This window comes from Miniopterus natalensis, chromosome 20, assembly GCF_054644295.1.
Source record: "Miniopterus natalensis isolate mMinNat1 chromosome 20, mMinNat1.hap1, whole genome shotgun sequence".
Classification (NCBI taxonomy): Eukaryota; Metazoa; Chordata; class Mammalia; order Chiroptera; family Miniopteridae; genus Miniopterus; species Miniopterus natalensis.
In genome coordinates, this window is record NC_142100.1 from 13,029,236 (window position 1) to 13,050,416 (window position 21,181).

Here is a 21,181-nt window from a genome sequence, read left to right on the forward strand (position 1 = left end):
CTCTTCATTAAGGGTTTGCAGAACTGTAGCCATCTAGAATCCCAGGGGCTCACAGGCCCTGGGAGTTTCTTTTTCATTTATTTGCTAAACTTCGTGTCCTATCTTCACACAACATATTAGGCACTGGAAGCATAAAGGTCCCCCCACCAAGAGGCTCACCAGCCAGGTGGGGGACAGATGTGCACTAAAGCAGGGGGTGGTAATGCAGATCTAGGGTGCCTCCTGCAGTAGGAGTGGGGGTCATAGAGAGTCAGGAAGCTTTCACCAAGAGGTGGGGCTTGAGTGGAGAAGTTGAAATTGTGTATGGGCCAGGCTTTCTGAAAACAGCTATTCTAAAGGTATTTGAAATGTGTGTAGTCAACATAGGGTTGATTTGCATAAGATCTGGAACTTGTCTATAACAGAGACACCCCCCACAGTGAAATGTGATTGGTGAGCTAAAATATGGTTGGAGGCTATGAGGCTGCGCTTGCCAGAGGTGTACTTTTTTTCTCCTTTGTATGTTAAATTGGCTCCCACTGCTTTAAGGAGGAGCTATATCTTTTCTATTTAATTGCTTCTAGCACTGAGTTAGAAATAATCTCTCGAGGCATATAAAGTCTGTGTGAGGGTGATGTCACAGAGCTCTTACTAAAGGCCTGAGGGGCACTCTCTTTACTTACGTAAAACAAGATAAATTTTAATACATACCCTGTGAAAAGCCCGTCTTTATCTACTCATTCTCTGCCTGTTCCAAGAAAGGGTGTGACTTGGCTTGTTAAATCAGTTTGGACTGCCAATTGGCTTTGTCTTTCTATTGCTGGTTTCCTGGTTATTAATTGCATCCTGGGTAGATGAGCTGTTATTTGACGCTTCTGTATATTGCCAGGACAGTGACAGTACTTGTAATGCTATACAATCACACGTTATCCCAACTTCTGATCACCCCAGAAAGAGGAATTGTGACTTATTAAATTTGTTGTGTATATCCCCATTTCCTGTTAGATATTTGAGGACCAGAATATCTGCTTCCAGTTGAGGCCAGATGAGAGTTACTGCTCCTGTTAAGTAATTATTTGGACTTGTTAGGCCTGAAGATGGGGCTAACTGTATGGATACCCCACTTGAAATGCTCTGTTGATGATGATGCTGGGCGCCATACAAGGAACTTTGTCTATATAACTTAACTTTGTCCTCGCAGCATTTTGCAGATCAGGATACTGAGCATTACATTGCTGTGACTGGTTGTGGCTAGATTGGAACCAAGATGATTGAACCCTCCACCCCCTCATCGTCCATCACGCTGCATATTTGCCCTAAGGCACCAGGACTGGTGTCCCTACCCTTCCTTAGTCTCCCTCCTTGGGTCTTCTCCTACAGTACTGTTAAAATTACCAGCTCAACTGTTGTTCAGTTCACAACTGAGAGGCTTTTGAATTGCATGTTTTGGAGAGGGAAAGTTGTATAGTTTCTGGCTTTGAAAATGTCTGGGGTTTTTTTCTTGTACCCCCCACCCCCAAGCATCTAGCTGAGGCTGCATTGCCACATACATAGCCTGCCCCTGAAACAATTTCTAATGTGTGTGGCTGCAAGCAGAGCTGGGCCCAGTTTCCAGATAGAGTTGGGCATAGGTTTTGATGGTAATACACTTTTAAAAGTTAGAAAAGAAGAAAGTAAGCGACTTGATGAAAGTCTCCTTACTAGGCTACACTGAAAAGTATCCTTCTCAGATAAAAATATGTTAAAAAACAAACAAACCCAACTTGAATAAGAGTGCAGGAAAAGAAATGAGACGGGGGAAGGCAGAAGTGAAGACATTCATGTTTGTACCCTGTGTTCAGATAGTCTGTTCAGAAACTCCTTACACCCTGTTCCTACGTCATATAACAAAAAGCCGAAAGCCGTTTTCATTATTCCGTTGTCAAAGGAGGGAGAAAATACACCTGAGATTTCCTGGGGACTGAAACTCAGGGTCTAAAAGGTAAACCTCCTGTTGTTTTGCCATTCAGTATAACAAGAATTATATAAGACACTTTAAACTTCCACTAGGTTGTGTTAACTCTAGATTACTATCTTTGAAGAGAAGATTATTTTTGGTTACACATCAGAGCATAACACTGGGACACCCCTGTTCTTGTGGCTGTTATCTCCAGGCCCAAAACAGGGCAGATATAATGGAAGAGAAGTAACTGCCTGAAGTTTTAAAAACATTTAATTTCAAAATAACTTTAAACTTCCAGAAAAGTTCAAAGAACAGCATAGAGAAAAACTTGGTGTACCCTTTCCCCAGATTTTATATTTCAGAATAGTGGTTTTATTATTCTCTTTTTCTCTCTCTCCATATATACGTGTGTGTGTGTGTGTGTCCACACACAGGCACACTCATATACCTTTTTTTGTCTGAACCATTTGAGAGTAGATCACTTATATTGTGTTCCTCTAACTTTTAATTCTAATATTTTAGGGGAAAATGTCTGAGAAGGATATTCTTATACATCATCACAGTACAGTTATCCAATTCAAATAATTTAACATAGGTATAATCTTTTCCTGGTCTAATTCCTGTTTTTAATTTCATTAGTTGTCCCAATAATGTAACTGAAAAAATTTATTAATAGGCAGATTAAAAAAGAAAAAGTTTTCCATTTCTAAGGTAGTATAGAAAGCTTTTGAATTTGTAATTTGATAGAGAAATGCACCAGTTGCCCATTTCTAACCACAAATGAGAATTTATAATCAGAAATTTTAGAAACCAAACTCACCTCTGTGCTTCTGAGAAGTGGCGTTGCAGAGATGAAATCAGCCAAGGTCATCAGGACAGTTTCAAAGTGAACTTTGGTGCTGGGCTGTTGTTGTATATCTTCCAAAGTAAATATGTCCCAAATCAAACACCACTCAACTAGCTTTGTCAGCACAAACCCCTCAACTGTGTCTTTGTGACTCCTTGGTTCCAGGTCTAATGTAGCTGATATTTTGAATGCATGACTATCCCTATCCCTGTGTTGATGTGCTGATGGAGTAGTCTCGCTGAAACCACCACATTGTAGGGATGCTCTTCAGAGCTCAGGAGCTGGGTTACTTCAGGGGTGGTAGCTGTACTGCTTCCATGGAAATAGAGGCCACTGTCTGCCCTCCAGCTATGAATTCTGCCTCTAGGGTAATTGCAGAGTCTGACTTCACCTTGGCCTCCAGGGCTGATGTGGCTGCTAGGCAGGAAGGTGTCCCCATCCTTCCATGAGCTCAGTGAAAAATGAAGAGAGAGGCCCAGGCAATGTGTCTCAGTGCTTGAGCATTGACCTATGAACCAGGAGATCATGGTTCAATTAGAGGCCAGGGCATATGCCCGGGTTGTGGGCTCGATCCCCAGAGGGGGGCATGCAGGAGGCACCCAATCAATGATTTTCATCATTGATGTTTCTGTCTCTCTCTCCCTTTCCCTCTCTCTGAAATCAATAAAAACATATTTTAAAGAAAAAGAAAAGTGAAGAGAGAGAATGAGAATTGTGACTGAATTGTGACTTATAGGGAGACCTTTTTTTAGTCAAAAGTCACTGTGTTCTCTGCCATAATTTGCAGCCCAGCTCTCCTGCCCATTGTAAGACATTACTGAGCAGTGCTTCCTAAATTCAATTCCATCTAGACATTCATAATCTGTGGGGCTATGATTTGTTTTTGTTTTTAATTTTGAGATCTAAAACATTGTTATAAGAACATTCAGGATTGTCTGGAAGACCAACTTATCACAGAGCGCTGCTTCCTGATTTCCGTACCCGTGAGTGTGTTTGGTAGTGGTGTTACCCAGAAGGCTTCTAAAGTGAGAGTGAGACTTGGGAATCTGCAGGTGTGCAGGGGGGCTGCAGGGGGCATCTGTATGTTGCTTATGGTGACAAATTCTAGCATATTAAAGGGCTGTTATGTTTAGGACTCAAAAAGGTGGTTGAATCTTGGTCTGGTTTGACACTTAGTAGCTTCAGTCAGACGTCATTTTCTCAGAGCCTGCATCATTCCTACTCAATACTAAGTCTTCAGCACAGGCTCTCTCATAATGGCTTGGAGAGAGAGACTGTGACCTTTGTCAGACTCCTCAGAGGAGCCTACTAAGAGCCGATGTGCTCCTGGCCCCTGGCACTTGCTTTTTTTTCTGTGTGGAACATCATCCCTCTGGACCCTCATGTGACTGCTGCTCTCTCACCATAAGTTCTCAACCTCACCAAAGCCATGTTGTCCACCCAGGTGGGAATCCCGCCTCCTCCCATTCTCTGTGTTCTCCACTCTAAATGAGGGTGAACGGCAATACTTCATCTTTTAATGGTTGCATAGGATTCCATTGTACCTGTACCACATCTTCTTTATCTACTCAGCCAACAAAGGACACTTAGGTTGTTTCCATGTCTTGACTATTGTAACTAATGCAGCGATGAACATGGGGGTACATAGAACTTTACAAATAAGTGTTTTCAGAATTTTCAGGTAGATAGCCAGAAGAGGGATTGCTGAGTCACATGGTAGCTGTATTCTTACTTTTTTGAGGAACCTCCATACTGTTTCCAACAACATGGATGGATCTTGAGAGTATTATGCTAAGTGAAATATGTCAGAAAAGGACGAGAACCATATATGATTTCATTCATATGTGGGATATAAAACAAAAAGCAACAAACAAGAACCTGGGAATGTGCCCTGACCCGGAATCAAACTGTTGAGCTTTCGGTGCACAGAACAACGCTCAACCAACCGAGCTACACCAGCCAGGGCCATATTTTTTTACAATTGAGATATAATTGACGTATTAGTTGCAGGTGTATAACATAATGATTTGATATTTGAAAAATTGCAAAATGGTTACCACAATAAGTTTAGTTAACATGCATCTCCACAAGTAGTTACAAGTTAGATTTTTTTAAAATAGATTTCTAGAGATGAGATTTTAGGTAAAATGGGGATATTTAGAACTTTGATGTGTATTACTGAATAACTTTCTAGGAAGTGTTGTACCAATTTATAATCCTACCATCCATGTGTTAAGGTGCCCCCCCCCCCCCAAGCAATGGGGATTATCATCTGTCCTACCTCTGTGTCCCTGGCCCATGACTTGGCCTGTACTTGGTGCTCATAAGTACAGGCACAGAGTCCCCCTTCACTGCAGGCTGATTATCACTGTATGGAGGCTCAGTGTCTGCTGGGGTTCTGTAAGGACTGACTTGTTCAGCAGGCATTGTGCACAAATTTAATCATTTTACATACCTGAGGGCCATTCCCTGCTTCTCACAGGGGAGGGGAGCGTGGCACACAACACATGTCATTGGCTGGAGCAGGTGTGCAGGGCCTTTAGTTTCTCACTCCTACATGTGTACAGCTCTGCCTATACCTGTTGTACATCTTGGGATTCTTCCCAAGATTACTGTTTGAAAAGTTGGACTGCTGGAAAAGATTTGAAGGCCACTTCTCCTCAACAAGATTTCTCACAATCTTAGTCTCTTCAGTCACATCCCTTCACCTGAGCCCTAGCCCCAGTTTATTGTTGCCTTCCTCTAAGCACTCCATGCCCTCCACATTGCCAGGTTTTGGACCTGAATGCTGGACAGGCTGCTCTCTTTTCTTTGCCTGGCTAAGGTTTACTCACATGCTAACGTTGAGACTCATGACACCTTTTTCCAGGATCACCACCACACTGTGCTTGCTTACCTGCCTCCAAATTAGGTAGAAAGATCTTAAAGTGTAGGAATCGTGCTTTTCACCTCCCCCATGAAAATTAGATACTAATAAATCTTTGCTGAATGAATGAACATTTACCAGGAAACTTACCGAGAAGCGTCAGTCACTGCTCATTTTGCCTTTTTCTATGCAATCTAACTGACAGGTTCCCAGAGAATGCTCTTGGAGAATGAATCTGTGGTTGATTTCACATCCAAAGGTTTTAGGTGTTTGTGAGCAAATAACCACCTTTTCGCCCTCTCTCCTTGGCACATCAGCTCACCCGACGATTGCCGCCCATCAAGGAAGCTAAGCCACGGTTGCAGAAGCTCTTCCGGGACTTCTGGCTCTATTCCGTACTGATGGGATTCGCCGTGGAGGGGTCAGGTAGGGGCATTTTTGCTTTTCCAGGGAAGACGAGAACGCAGAGTAAAAACAAAAGTGAGGTAGAACTCAACCTAATTATGAATGTGCACACATTTGAAATTAGCCCAATGCAGCTGCTGCTTCCTGTAAGTATTTGCAAATGTTACACTTCCCAGATGGGGTTTATGGTTCCAAGAATGCCACATATCTTAGGAAAACCTGCCCAAGTTAGGAAACAGATTTGTTTCTGTGCCCAATTTGGGGGATAATTAAACAAGGGACCCATGACTCTAGAAATCACCAGCGTCAACCCCACTGCAGTGCTTCACGACCAGGGCTGTCATCTCACTTGTGTGCACTCTCTTCCAGGACTCTGGCCAGAAGAATGGTACGAGGGGGTCTGTGAAATAGCCACCAAGTCACCTCTGCTCACCTTTCCCAGCAAAGAGCCACTGCGATCTGTCCTCCAGTATAATTCAGCCATGAAGAACGACACAGTCACCCCCGTAAGGATTCTTGCCCTCCCAAGGATAGATTGTGCAGCACAGGAGTTTTGCTAAGCTCTCTTGAATAATGAGAGCAGATCCTTTCATTCAACATGGATTAGCCAGAATTAGTCACTGGGGTTTCTGTCTCCTGGGGGACAGAACACGTGAGACTTCAAGTGTTCATTCCCCTCTAGGCTGAACTGAACGAGCTCCGCAGCACCATCATCAACCTGCTGGACCCTGCTCCTGAAGTGTCCGCCCTCATCAACAAGCTGGACTTCGCCATGTCAACCTATCTCCTCTCTGTTTACCGGCTGGAATACATGAGGTAGACAAGCCTTTGCCTGCCATACAGCCACATTTGAGCTGATTTACATTTCTGTACCTTCTAGGCATAGGACTTGCTTGGAACTTTTTTCAGTCCCTCCCAAGATATGAAAGCTTTCTTGAAAATAAGCAAAAAACACCCTTTGCCTTTCTTGTGTGCTCCGCCATTCTGAGCACCAAACACTACATCTAATAATTCCCCAGGTGTCTAAACTCTGGTATTATCCTTTCCTCATAGGGAATAGACTTCTGATCAGTCACAATACATGCTGCAAACTCAGTCAAGTTGATTGGCCAAGAGCCCTGTTAGAAACCAGCCCTAACTGAGACACTCACTGAGCTGGCTTCCAGGACCACAGTAGAGTACAAACAAGAAGTGGGAAAGTGCCTCTTCCAAGATAATACCATAGGTGGCCTGACGCTTGGGATGCATCATAACCACAGCGGACTGAATAGCTATAGTAATTGTAATGATCTGTAATTATCATCATCACAATATTAGTTTAGCATCGACTGAGTACCTTAGTGTATTGACACTCTCTTCAGTAAGCCTATGAGGTAGGCACTCTTACATACCCATTTTGCAGATAAGGAAACAGACTGAGCAGTTAAGTAAGTTTCCCAAGATAATCCCTAATTGTGATTGAAACATAAGTAGTTTTGAGCACTGTATCCTGCTGCCTCTTGTAAAGGAAAGCTGGAGGAAGCAGCCAGGGTGCGCACAATGCAGCTGCCTATGGCTGCCAGTGTGGACGCTGCAGACCCACTATGCTGAGGCTGAGGCATGCTGCACTGTAGCCAAATCCACAAGCCACAGAAAGGTCAGGTTACACTTAGCCTCTTTGTTTAAGTGACAGGATAGAATATTGTAGAATAATGTCTTTCTCAAATGGTTTGGAAAAGAAAGGATTGATTCTTAAAAGGAGGGATAGTTGGAAAACACCATTGTTTTAACCTTTATTTGGTGCCACAAAACCTTCTGGTAAAAGAAATCATACTTGGAAGCTCAACATATAAAATAGATTAAAGCTGTTTGGAGTAAGTGGAAATGCGCCCCTCCCTCCCACTCCATCTCCTCCTCCCTGCTTCTGGCAGTCTGAGGACCCCATAGCAGAGCAGAATTTGAAAACTATTAATTCTTCCCAGAGTCCCACAGAGCTAAGGGAGTGTTGACTTGCTTTTCCTTTTTCATTGTAATTTTGTTTTTTTTAGTTATAAAAGTAGTATGAGAACATTACACAAAAATTTGGAAATAAGTAGAGGGGGAAAAAAACCCTGATCTCACCACCATCCCCTATAGCATGTTAGTATAGTTCCTTCTAGTCTTTTTTTTTATAAAGAATACATTTTTTAAAGAAAAACAAAATAAGTCATAGCAAATGTGTGGCTACAACAGATGCCCTCAGTGTCATGTGCCTGCAGGCAGGGCCATCTCCTGCTTCCTCACAAGCGTGCCTGTGACTGGTGATCTCAGGTTCTCTGTACAGGCGTTGACTTGACTGGCAGTGGAAGACTAAGGGGACGGCCCATAGCGGCTCCCATGAGCCCAGCTCCTGCCTTGGGCTACCTGCCAGTCCCCAAAAGCACTCTGTTAAGCATGGAGAAGCAACCCTGAAGCCCTTATTCAAGAACCTGGCTCAGATTCCCAGCCACTAGTTATTGGGAGAACTTTAAAACAAGTAGGAAATGAGAGAAATTATGTTAAAGCTGTGTACACATGAGCACGCGAGACTGCATATGCCTGAAGCCACCAGGCCTGCCCCACTGAAGCTTAACTCTGAAGGTGGGTGCCCACAGACACTGAGCAGAGCTGGCCCTGTATGTGCCTGCACTGTTCCTGTGGAGCTCCCCGCACCCTGAATAGCTCGCCACAGGGGCCACGGTTCAAGCGCATGCCTTTCTCTCCTTTCTCTTCCTTTTCCCCCAAGGTTAAAGACAGTTTTTACTCTAAAAATAAAAATGTTCAAAGTGCATAAAGTAAAAAAGAGAAGAAAAACATTAGGATAATAGAGAAGATGCTGAACATGAAAAATACAAGCATCACTTTTGTAGCCCTGAATCCAGAGATGCCCACTATTGATAGTTGCTTACTTTCCCTTCTAGAAGTCTTCTGTGCATATGCAAGCCATATATCCTACATGCTCAGTGGGTACACAGAGGCCTTTAGGAAAACTGTTTCCCCCTCACCGTGCTCTTTTCCCCAACCATTCATCTTGGATTTTTTTTTGTAGCAGCACATACAGAGCTACCTCTCCTTTTGGTGGCTACATGATGCACCATTGGTTGGATGTACTCTGGTTTATCTGACCAGTCTCCTGACAATGGACATTCAGCCAGTGTTGTTAGGAGAATCCTCATGCATGTAACCCTTAAGATCTATCACTAGTGGTGGGTTGCTGGAGGTAACCATATGGGAATGTTATGATACATGATGGACATCACTCTTCAGAAAGTACGCGTCAGCATTTGTCCCTCTAAATGGCGTAGAGCATCTGTTCCTCACAGCCTCACCATTTCTGGGCAATATCAAGTCTGTGATACGGAGGGCCTGGATCTTTCAAAATTTACTCAAAACTGTTCTCTTTGTTAGGGTTTTGCGCTCAACAGATCCTGACCGCTTCCAGGTCATGTTCTGCTACTTTGAGGATAAAGCTATTCAGAAAGACAAGTCTGGTAAGTTTATTATTGTGGTACTCTCTTGATCAACTGAGCTTTGATAGGATAAAAAGGAATACTATTCCCTATTTTCTTTCTGTGTGTAAAGATCAGTATAAAACATATAACCTTAAAAAATACATATTTTTGTGACTACCACTACTCTGAGAGCAGGAAAAGCATTACTCTAGCCCGTCATCAATGCTCAAGTGTGCTCCAGCCCCCAGATTGCAGTCCCTACTACTATCCTCTGCTAAAGATCCTGGGCCTCTTGGATGGTCATTGATGGACCTGGAGCATCTTGTTGCTAGGGAGCAGTCATGCCTTTTAATGTCCGGAGCAGGCCGAGGCTACCGGAAACCAATTTAAAGGAACTCCCAGTAGACAAATTGTCATAATTTGAACATGAATACAATATTTTTATTATTTTACTTAAAAGAAGGTCACATGCCCTAGCCTGTTTGGTTCAGTGGTTAGAGCATCGGCCCGTGGACTGAAGGGTCCCAGGTTGGATTCCAGCCAAGGGCACGTACCTTGGTTGCAGGCTCCATCCCTGGCCCCAGTCGGGGTACATGGGAGGCAAACAATCGATGTGTCTCTCACACTGATGTTTCTCCCTCTCTCTTCCCCCTCTTCTCTCTCCCTACCTCCCACTCTCTGAAAAGCAACAGAAAAAATATTCTCGGGTGAGGATAAATAAATAAAAGAAGGTCACATATACTGGGGGGAAGGGTGGGGTGTATAAAAAATGTTATTTTCTTCCATTAAGTATTTGTGAAATAGAGACATGTAGTTGTTTCTCTTTAATCAGGAAAAAGCCACACAGTCCAGGGAAGGTCATCCCTGGTCTCAGAGGGACCAGGTAGAAAGGGCAGGTGATGGGCAAAGGCATCCTACCAAGTAGCGAGTTAGAAATGCTCCATACTGATTAGATGATTGAATAAAACAGAAAACATGGGGAAGAAGGGACAGACAGTCCTGACAAACTTCTAGTTACTAAAAGTAGAAAGAATGAGGCACACAGCAAATCCCAGTGAGAAGATCAGGAACTGCTGTGGGTGAAACTCACTGAGGGGTGCTGAATTAGTGTGCGCAGTTTTAAAGAGAAATGGGATATCTACATAACCTCAAAGTACTTTCCCCAGAGTATTTCTCAGTTACTGCGGTGGTTTTAACTTTGTCCACAGATTCTCTTCAGGAGGTGGTGCTTAATTCCTCTCCCACAGTGTGGGCTGGACTCAGTGACTCACTTCTGAAGAGTAGAGCATGGGAAGGGAGAAATAGTAACTGGACAGTGGGACACCTGGCAGATACCACTACACCCAAGTGATCAAGGCCAACTCACCGGCGAAAGGAGATACTGATTTCACACATGCCCTGATTGATTCGAGGAGAAGGGCACTTAACCTCTGTGCTATTTTTCCTGAAGTCCTATAACCTTAGTCTAATCATGAGCGAGTATCAGACAAACCTAAATTGAGGGACCTCCTACAAAATACCTGTGTTCTTCAGAAATGTCATGGTCATACAAGACAAGAACAGATTGAGGAATCAACATAGATTTTGAGGGAGACCAAGAAGACATGATGAGTAAATGCCACGTGACATCCTAGATTGGATCCTGGAATAGAAAAGGGATATATACCAGTGGGAAAATGGGAGAAATCCAAATAAAACCTGGCCCAGCCTAGTGGTTTGAGCATCGACCTAAAATCCAGGAAATTGCAGTTCGATTCCCGGTCAGGGCACGTGCCTGGGTTGCAGGCTCGATCCCCAGTCAGGGGTGTGCAGGAGGCAGTCAATCAATGACTCTCTCGTCATTGATGTTTCTGTCTCCCTTTCTTTCTGAAGTCAATAAAGATACATTTTTTAAAATAGCAACAACAACAAATAAAGCCTGAAGTTCAGAAAATAATATCGTATCAATATTCGATTCTTAGTTTTGACAAATGCAATGTTAATATCAGGGGAAGCTGGGTGGAGGGTGTATGGGAACTCTTCAGTAAGTCTAAAATCATGTCCAAACAAAACATTTGGAAGTAGCAGGGGTTGGTCCTTTCTGTTGCTGCTCCTGACCATGGAAACCCCTTCTTGTTTCAGGGATGATGCAGTGTGTGATTGCCGTCGCAGACAAAGTATTTGATGCCTTCCTGAACATGATGGCAGATAAAGTAAGGCTTGCCAGAGAGCCAGCACGTGTCTGCTGGGGGCACTTGGGAGGGTGCCTGATGTACCTGTCTCTTCTGACTCTCCAGGCAAAGACCAAGGAGAACGAAGAGGAGCTGGAGCGGCACGCGCAATTTCTCCTGGTGAACTTCAACCACATTCACAAGAGGATACGGAGAGTGGCAGACAAGTACCTGTCTGGCCTGGTGGATAAGTACGCTTATTTCCCTTTTAATGCTTTGTGTGTGTGTACACGTAGACATGTGTTATCATTGTTAATGTTATATTGTCAGTCCAGAAAAAAGTGGAGTCAGAATTAAAACTTTCAAAGGGTGATGCAGCCTCACACAGAATGTCAGTGAGTTTGCTGCAGTCACTATGAGTCACAGCTGTGCAGTCTGCTCCCCTCAGCCCAAGGGCCCCTCCTTCAGGAGCAGCTTCTTCTTACCCCAGGGTGTCATGCAAATATTGCCGTTTTCTATTTGTGCCATGATCGGGTAGCCCTGGTCATAAAAGAGAAGGATCGCTTGGAGGGTGGTGAGGTGGCCTGGCTACTATGTAACAGAGACAGTCAGATTGGAAGCAGATCACTTGGGCCTATGTCTGGCCCTGAGGAGTGGGACTGACTGGAGCCTGGGAGCATTTCTGACTGGGTGCTCTGCCTTGAAAGCCTCCTCACCTCCTCTGACCCTCAGCTGGGGATCCAGAAGTGGGACTCTTAGCCTCCTGAGGCTACACTTTAAGGAATGTGGGTGCCCTGGGGATTTGGCTCCTGGGACCTGAGAAGTGGCTCTCGGTGCAGGTTTCCCCACTTGCTATGGAGCGGGACGGTGCTGAAGACCATGCTGGACATCCTCCAGACCCTGTCACTGTCGCTGAGTGCAGTAAGTGTTTCTGCCCACCATATACTGAGCCTAATTTCTTCTTAATTGGGGGCAGGCAGCCCAAATCCTACCCTGGCCTTTCCCAGTAAGCCACAGCAAGTTTGGAAGCCCGTCACTGACAGGACAATTTGGGGGAAGGAAGGCAAATGCTCTGCTGCCCAGTGTCCCTGGAGGCACAGCTTGGCAGGGACAGCTTGGGGAAGGCTGTTGGAAGAGGAAGTCCTGTTGTGCTTTCAGGATATTCACAAGGACCAGCCTTACTACAACATCCCCGACGCCCCCTATCGGATCACCGTTCCTGACACATATGAAGCTCGAGAGGTAGGACCAGAGCGGTCCCCTTCTTAAGGGCCATTTCACTGCCATCTCCTGTGTCTTAGGGCCAGCATGTTCCGCACATTATGTAAGTCAGTCCCCAGAAGTTTGAGATGTGAGCAGTATAGGCCCAGGGTCACACGGTATAAATGGTGCCAACTCCTAGGTCTGTCTGCCACTCAGCTGTGCTGATTCTCCACTCTTTCATTGGTTCAACTGCCAAACAAGTTTTCAGTTGAGTTTATAGCCTCTCAAAGCCATATGAGCAAGCATGACTTTGAGACCAGCTTTACTGCTCTATGGTCTGACTCAGAGCCCTCACTGTGGCAGATTGAAGCCCAACTCAGACCAGTACTCCACCAGGCTGGGGCTGGTCACTTTCCAACCTCAGGGCCTCCCAGCTAAACCAGCTGCCAACAGGGAGTTCCCCGTGCACAGCAATGAGGCCCCTGTGATGGCTTTTACCTCCTGGACCTACCTTCTCCTTCAGTCACTGACTCAGAACTTATGTTGCACAGTGGCTGTGTGATGTGCTGTGAGTGTGGGCTCTGCCACACAGCCTCATGCAAGAATTAGAGACCACAATGTGTGCAGGCTCCCCAGACCCAGGAGCCTGGTGTTAGAGCATAGTCCCTCCATTAGTTTGCTAGGGCTGCCATAACAAAGTATCACAGACTGGGTGGCTTAAACAACAGAGATGTATTTTCACACATTTCTGGAGACTGAAGTTTGAGATCAAAGTGCCAGCAATGTTGGTGTCCTCTGAAGTTCTCTCCTTGGCTGGTAGATGACTGTCTTCTCTTTATGTTCTGACATGCTTGTCCCTCTGTACATGACTGTGTCTTCATCTGCTCGTCTTACAAGGACACCGGTCCTATTGGATTAGGGCCCAACCTACTGATTCCATTTTAACTTAATCATTTCTTCAGCATGGATTTGGAGGAACACAGTTAGGCCATAATTGTCCACAGTATACTGGTGGTATTCTCTGACAGCCCAGATACACTGACCTCGGGTTGATCACACCCTTTTTCAGAGCATCGTGAAGGACTTTGCTGCACGCTGTGAGATGATCCTACAGGAGGCGATGAAATGGGCACCTACGGTAACCAAATCACACCTACAGGTACATTTTTTAAATTATCAAAAAGAAATCTTGATAAGCTCTTTCAAACGATCCCAAGACCTTTATACAAACTCAGTACGGACAGCACTAGTGTGAATAAACAGAGGCCCAAAACATTAGTTTAGTGCCTGAGAATAAAAGAATCCTCAAAATGATCTGCATCAGGAGCATGTTGCGGGGTAAGTGTGCTGTGTGGGGGTGAGGAAGGCAGGTGCGATCGGATCTGTGGGCAGGTGGGCCGAGGGAACCAGACCATGCGCACTCCAGGTGAGGTGCTGGGTCTGTGGCAGGACTTGGGGCTGCTTGCAAGATGGGCAAGGGAGGCATGCTGGGCTGGGAGGCCTGGCAGGCCAGCAGCAGCAAGGTGCAGGGGTGGGGTGCAGGAGCTGGAGTGAGGATGTTGAAGCAGAGTCAGGACCCATGTTTATTAGAGCTCCATCTGGGCTGCATGTGTAGCTAGCTGTATGTGAGTCCTTTCAAACCAAAGCACTGGCTGATAAATGCAAATGACTACAAGGTGAGCCATTGCTCTGAAGATGGTCAAGCAGAGATGAAACTGTGCCACAATTTGTAGGAGGAAAGAGTCACCTTAAAAGGGATCAAAGATAAAAATGTCACTAGAAGAAATCTGGCTTAACAAAGAGCAGGTGTGTCAAAAGGAGCTTTTGAAGTTGACCTTGGCAACACTTGTCAAGATAAAACTAGTTCTGAAGTGTTTCTGGGTAGGGTAGAGTAGCTAGCTCCAAGAGCCTTGGAGGCTGTTTAGAAATACGTGGATGTTGCCTGGGGTCACTATAAAGTTATTGCTTCACAAAGATGTTGGAACGGTGAGAATGAAGATGTTTGGAGAATGAAAAAGTTGGAGCCCTACATCGGGCAGGCTTACCAGCTAAGCTGGACAAAGCTGGGCCTTGTGATGAAATCACTCCTGTAACATGACTTGTAGCTATCTACTGTGTATACTAGTATTCTATCGACTATGGCAGTTTCTCAGACTGTTCATATTTGGAAAATGTCTGATTTCTTTTGGTTCATGTAGAGGAAAGGGACCTTAACTCCTAAGGCTGCAATCTAAAGAGGGGAAGCTTTTTTTCATTCCTAAAAGGATTCAGTGGACAAAAAGGGATCGGTAGAAAGAGATGTTTATTTTCTTAGGCCTGGCCTAAGAAGGAAGTGGAAAGTGAACAGGCTTGAAATGGTCTTGATATGTCTACCAGATATCTCCTTGGCCCTCCGTGTCTCTTTCCCCTGCACATCCATCTGTCTGAATCCCTACCCCACCTGCCGCCCAGTTCTCACTGCTTGGCCTCACCGGCCCTGCCCCACCTAGGTTTCCTGCCTGTTGCCTCAGCCCACCCTGAACAGTCCTCCACAATAGCAAATCTGTTCAATATCTCTCTGCTACATGTGCTCATTAGCTACTTCCCATCACCATGGGATCATGGTTGGTTTTCTGGGGTTCCAGAAACTCGCCAATACCATTGGCATGCTTTTGTGTGTAAATTTGCATTTTCCTGAGGGGAGTTACATGGTTTTCCGTAAACTCTTTTGCCTAGCACACAAGGCCTTTCAAACCTGGCCTGTCTCTGGCCTGGGCTTGCTCCTTGCCTTCTGCCCCTTATACTTGCCGCTTCTGCAGTATACACCCCTGGAGATCCCTAGGGCAGGAGGCCCACTCACACCTCCAGGCTCTGTCAGGTATACCTCAACCTCTATGTCCCCTTCCACCAGACTCAGGCACTTTCTCTGCCTTCCTGCTGTCCAGCACTCTGCCCTTCACAGCAGGGCTGCCCAGCAATAGAACTGCCAAACTGCTTCATGTCTACGGCAGAACTAGGGCTCTGCAGCTATTTCCCCAGCACTTGGCAAATAGCAGATCCTTATAAGAACATGCTAAGGAATCCGTGGTCCTCTCATATTTACTGTGTGCCAGCCACTCTAGGGACCAATTTTGTCCCTGTTCACACAGAAGCAGCAGCCAGTCAGAGAGGGGCTCACCCCTACTGAGCATCCCACAGCAGTCAGGAGGGGGGCAGACCCAGCACTAGAACCAGTGTTTGCTTTACTACCTCACACCTCAGTTTATAAAGTGTTATTTTTACCTTTAAAGTAAAACATTTTTCCCTATTTCAGGAATATCTAAACAAACATCAGAACTGGGTATCGGGACTATCTCAACACACGGGGCTGGCTATGGCCACTGAGAGCATTCTTCACTTTGCCGGCTACAACAAGCAGAACACGACTCTCGGGGTACGTGAAGGAGTTCCTGGGGAGCAGAGAGCTTCTTCAACTGTGTAAGGCAGTGTGGGGGGAAGGGCCAAAGCTGATGTGTGGCTTTGGCTTTTCTCGAAAGCCACCTGGGCACCCATAGGCTGCCTGCATGGGGTGCTCAAAATGTCTTCCAGTAGTTCAGACTCTTGTGAGAGATCCCCAGTTTCAGAGATCAGCTGGTCAGTAAAGCAGGCATTTCCTTACTGTGCTTCTGTTTTGACAAGAAGGACTAATGGAGATCTAAGCTTGATTCATTAATAAGGTCAGTTTTGGATTTCTGGGAGTCCACATCCATGAAGAAGGAAACTGATCTGTTAGGCACAATCAACATTTTATAGTCATGTTTATTTTCGGCAACTTCCTGATAGTCCTGTATTCAGCAGATGCTGAATTGCACATACATCTCTTCAGCTTCATCTTGTTCTGATCAGGATTAACTCACAGGGCAGCACATCTACTAAGTAGTGCTTTCTGAGTTAAATTAGAGCCTGGGATCAAAGCAGGGGGTTGAGAACTGGTGATCTGACTGGCTGTGTTGCACTTTGGTGTCTCCCAACCTCGGGGCCCAGTGCAGGTCCTCTGTCCATGTCTGAACCCAGCATGGCTCTGTGCTCCCTTGGTGCTTCTTAATTCTCTTGGGATGGTGTGGGGGAGGCTGCCTGCCTATCTTGTAAAGATTCAGTGTGGTGGAGGTGCAGCAGCTGCGCGCCAGGGAGGGTGGGCCGCAGGACTTCTCTGTGACCTCAGGAGGCGGGGAGGATAGCCAGTGTCTGTTTACCTCCTGCCATCCTTGGAGCACTCACCTGAAGGTTACTGCGTTTTCTCTGAAGAAAGCAGCATCCCAGACACAAGCAACAGAGTCTAGGCTGCCACCTGCAGCCTTCCTGCTCTGGCAGGGCCAAGTGGCATTGGCTCAGCTCCCCAACCTGGGTCTCTCCACCAATCTGAGGACACAGGCAGAAGCCAGAAGCAGGGCTCACAGAGTAAGAATGCATGTTACAGTTTGTAGTCTTTCTCTATAGACTCTAGCCAGCTGACTTGTGAGAGATTAATTTTGCCTGAAAGACTTAGGTATTATTCCTCAGAAAATTAGATTTTGGTTAGGTTTTCCCTTTTCTGTTGTGTGCTCTGATTGTTGCTGTACTGGATATCCTGGCCTAGGTGCCCCTGCTCCATGGAAAGCAAGGCAGTCTGCAGGCCCCAGAGTGACATCTCTCCATCACTCGGGGAGCCATTTCAGAAATGCAATTTCAGGCCATCAGGTCATGCTGCCCAGAGAACTGAATCAGAAGACTTCTACAGGCCATCCACTGTCCCTCAGTGCACTGGGCATCTGCAGGCAGAGGGTTACCCAAGAGAGGGGGCTGGCCTTCCCTGTGGCCCACCAGTGCCATTTGCTGCCCCAGGGCTCTGCAAGCATGGTTGAGTCCCTGTACAGCCTGATGTGAGCACTGTTATCTCCACTTTGCAGAGGGGAGCCCACTGAATCTCAGGCATTAAGGGACCTCCCCAGGGTCTCACAGCTCATCAGTGGCAGAGCCAGGTCCCAATGCAGGCCTGCTTGATGCCAAAGGCTACACACTGTCTCCAAAAAACATAAAGCAGTTTTGGGTAACCTTTTCCCCCCATAAACCAGCTTACAAGTTTTATGAGAAAGCCTTCTTCAGGCGAAGCAGTGAGCGTCAAGGTTAAAGAGAGGAGTCACTGAGACCCAGAGTCCTGGAGGTGGGCTAGGGGCTGAGGCTGAAGCAGAGGAAGTGAGAGGATGTTTTCCCCATTCTGTGGGTTTTCTCTACTCAGTGTGCCCCTTTACAGTCAGCAGTGAGTGGATGTTTCAGAGTCCCTGCAGCTTTTGCTAGCTCTGTCACTGCTCACACTTCAGTCACCGTCTACCATTTCTAAGTCACATTTACACACCAGTACCATCACAGAGGGGACATCCCATGACCATTAACTTCGCAACATTGCCATTGCAGTTTATGATGATTTTCACAGCAATCAGGTGATTGTTTCTGTTGCAAAGGCCTGTTTGCCGCTGGGGGTGAAAGTAATCAGGATGGCAAAGTGAAGCTATAGTATGGGCTGCCTTCCAGAGAAACTTTTCATACTAAAATTTTTTTTTTTTCCATAGGACATACCAGACTAGAGGGTGTTCTAAAGTATTTCATTTTACCAACTTGTCATTACTGAAGATTTTTAATAACCCCTGGATCTGAACTTGACTTCTTAATTGAACATAGGTAAACATGAGGAAGACACATTGCAATGGTCTGAAGTAATTATTGATATTTGTCTGTAGGCAACTCAGCTCACTGAGCGCCCAGCCTGTGTGAAGAAAGATTACTCCAACTTCATGGCATCCCTGAATCTGCGCAACCGCTATGCAGGCGAGGTACTTCTTCTGCCCCTGTGTCCAAGGCCCTTCAAAGTATCCTCATGTTGTGATGTCAGTCAGCTGCTTCCCAGTAGAAAATGAACAAGGAGTCTGGTGAATATGGAACTTACTCATTTTAGGTGGACTTGAAGGTTTAGGGCCCTGGGACTATCAGCATAGCCTAGAAATTTTTGGCAGTCACTCACCACACTGGCTACACTGAAGCATTCTATTTTTCTTGTTTGTTTTAAGTGGTAACAAACATTCATTGAGTGCCATGCATTATCTTGGTGAGGTGTACATACTATTATTTCAGTTTTACAGATAAACTGAGGCTCCCAAGATTAAGTAACTTCCCAAAGTCACACAGGCAAGCAGGATTGGGAACCACATCTGACTACCATGAGGGCTTTTGTCCACCACAACACAGTTTATCTCAGTCTGACAAGTCACTTACCTATCTCTCTGCCCCAGTTCCCTCACCCATAAAACATAGAAGCTAGCCTTCCCCATTTCAGAGGTCCCTGAAAGTCTGTAGGTGGCCTGGTCTAAGTAAGGGATTCACCTGCCCCGAAAGCTCTGCAACTTGCTTATTCTAGCAGACGCTCTTCCCATCAGCCCCAGCAGTGGGACCCATGCTCCGCTCAGCTGCCACCAACTTGATATTCCTAGTCACTGGGAATTGCTCTGAGGGCCTGTTCCACATGTTTTGAATTCCCAGTGGTGGGAAGTCTGTACTTGGTGTGCGGGTGGGTATGTATCACTTTTAAAATAGTGAGGCTGATTTTGTTAAGTCACTGATTGATTCTGAAGGAACTTTATCAACCCACATTCATGTGTCCCTATGGGAGTCAGACTCCAGGCTCAGTGCTGGAATACAAAGATGACAAGATCAGGTCCCTGCCCCCAAGGACCGACCATCTACAATGGTGGGAACACTAACACACATTTCTAAAAGAGAAGTTCCCAAAAAGCTGTGAGCAGTGGTAGAATTGTTGACATAAGCCTGTCACTCTCTGCGTGCATAAGCTCTAGTTTGGGACAGCGAAGCATTCTTCTGTGCTACCTTGTCGTTATGTGGCTGCCAGGGCCTCACCCATGTGCCTTAATTACGTACACCTCTGCTGAAATGGTGTGCTTCTTGTAGGTGTATGGAATGATTCGGTTCTCCGATGCCACAGGCCAGATATCTGACCTAAACAAAATGATGGTTCAGGAGCTGAACACAGCACTTGACCTCAGTAATCGTCAGCACTACACACAGGCCATGTTCAAGCTGACAGCGATGCTCATCAGCAGCAAAGGTAAGGGACCAGCACTGTGGACCTCTGGGCTCATTTGTAAACAAATTGTTGGCCTTCATCATCCTTAGTGAACTGGAGTTCTGGCTGAAGAAAGAACTGGAGCTCCCCCAGTAGAGATCCCTGTTGCCTCTCTGGTGGGTGGAAGGAAATAAAAGGGCCATCACTGGCCCAACTGGTGCTATCTTGCTCACCTGGGGAGGCTATGTGTTCAGCCCATGTTTGAGGCCTCTGAACAGTGTATGTTTGGTTCCAGATTGTGACCCACAGCTTCTCCATCATTTGTGTTGGGGTCCCCTCCGGATGTTCAATGAGCATGGCATGGAGACTGCCCTGGCCTGCTGGGAGTGGCTGCTGGCTGGCAAGAATGGAGTGGAAGTGCCGGTAGGACACTGGTGGTAGTCTGCTCTTAAAGGGTGGGGCAGGGCAAGAGATGGAGAGAGCTTATCCACAGCTGGTGAGCTTGGAGACCCCAGGCCAGGCCCTCACCCTCTGGGGCCTCGGTCTCCTTATGTGTAAGAGTGTGATATTAATGCCTGACCACAGGGTTTTGTGGTGACCAGAGGGGCATATTATGTTAAAAATATCCCAGTGGCCCCTAGAAGCTGTTATTTTTCCAAAACTCAGTAGGGGGAGCCATTTCCCTGAGATTGGAATGCCTATCAGTATCGAATGGGAATGGGAATTTTTGTGTTTGTCCACAAGGATACTTCTCTTGGCCTGCTAATTTTGGGAGGAGCAGCTTTCCTTGTGTCTGTATTTCTGAAGTGGCTATGAGAGGGAGCCCACAGGGAAGGCCATGTATTCCCTTTCAGCGGATTGAATGAACACCTAAGAAGAGTTTTATTTTTCAAAGATCTTATTAATTTTCATGTTAACAGTGAATTTGATGTGGGGTTTTTTTTTTGTTTCTTAAGATCAGTAAAGTGGTCAAAAGGGGTGTTTTGTTTTTCTTGTCCCTTGAGGGAAATTGGAGTATTTCCAAATATGGAATTAGAATGTTCTAGGCAGGGTGGTAGTGGAGGTAATCATAATACTTCACATTATTTTATAACTGTATGGAGTTTGTGTCAGGCACACCATTCAGAGTTTGAGGAAATGTTTTGGTTCAGTTGGCTTTTGTGGGAGTTGCCTAGACAGGAAGAGGCACTTGTCCCTGCCTCTCAGAAGAAGTTAGCTGGTGCCTTGGGCTAACCAGTGGCTCCTGGATTCTTCCTAGCAGGAACTAATGT

The 21,181-nt window shown here is 45.8% G+C and overlaps 1 protein-coding gene across 1 annotated transcript in view; it reads left to right on the forward strand.

Moving 5' to 3' along the window:
* Nucleotides 1-21,181, forward strand: part of PI4KA (phosphatidylinositol 4-kinase alpha) — a 96,889-nt gene that overhangs the window by 53,168 nt on the left and 22,540 nt on the right. Inside the window, exons 20-32 of the mRNA XM_016204326.2 lie at nt 5,952-6,060; nt 6,409-6,545; nt 6,722-6,855; nt 9,445-9,527; nt 11,610-11,680; nt 11,765-11,889; nt 12,478-12,559; nt 12,797-12,880; nt 13,911-14,000; nt 16,134-16,253; nt 18,574-18,666; nt 19,796-19,952; nt 20,206-20,333. Of these exons, the coding sequence (XP_016059812.2) occupies nt 5,952-6,060; nt 6,409-6,545; nt 6,722-6,855; nt 9,445-9,527; nt 11,610-11,680; nt 11,765-11,889; nt 12,478-12,559; nt 12,797-12,880; nt 13,911-14,000; nt 16,134-16,253; nt 18,574-18,666; nt 19,796-19,952; nt 20,206-20,333 (1,413 nt within the window). The remainder of the gene's footprint in view (nt 1-5,951; nt 6,061-6,408; nt 6,546-6,721; nt 6,856-9,444; nt 9,528-11,609; nt 11,681-11,764; nt 11,890-12,477; nt 12,560-12,796; nt 12,881-13,910; nt 14,001-16,133; nt 16,254-18,573; nt 18,667-19,795; nt 19,953-20,205; nt 20,334-21,181) is intronic.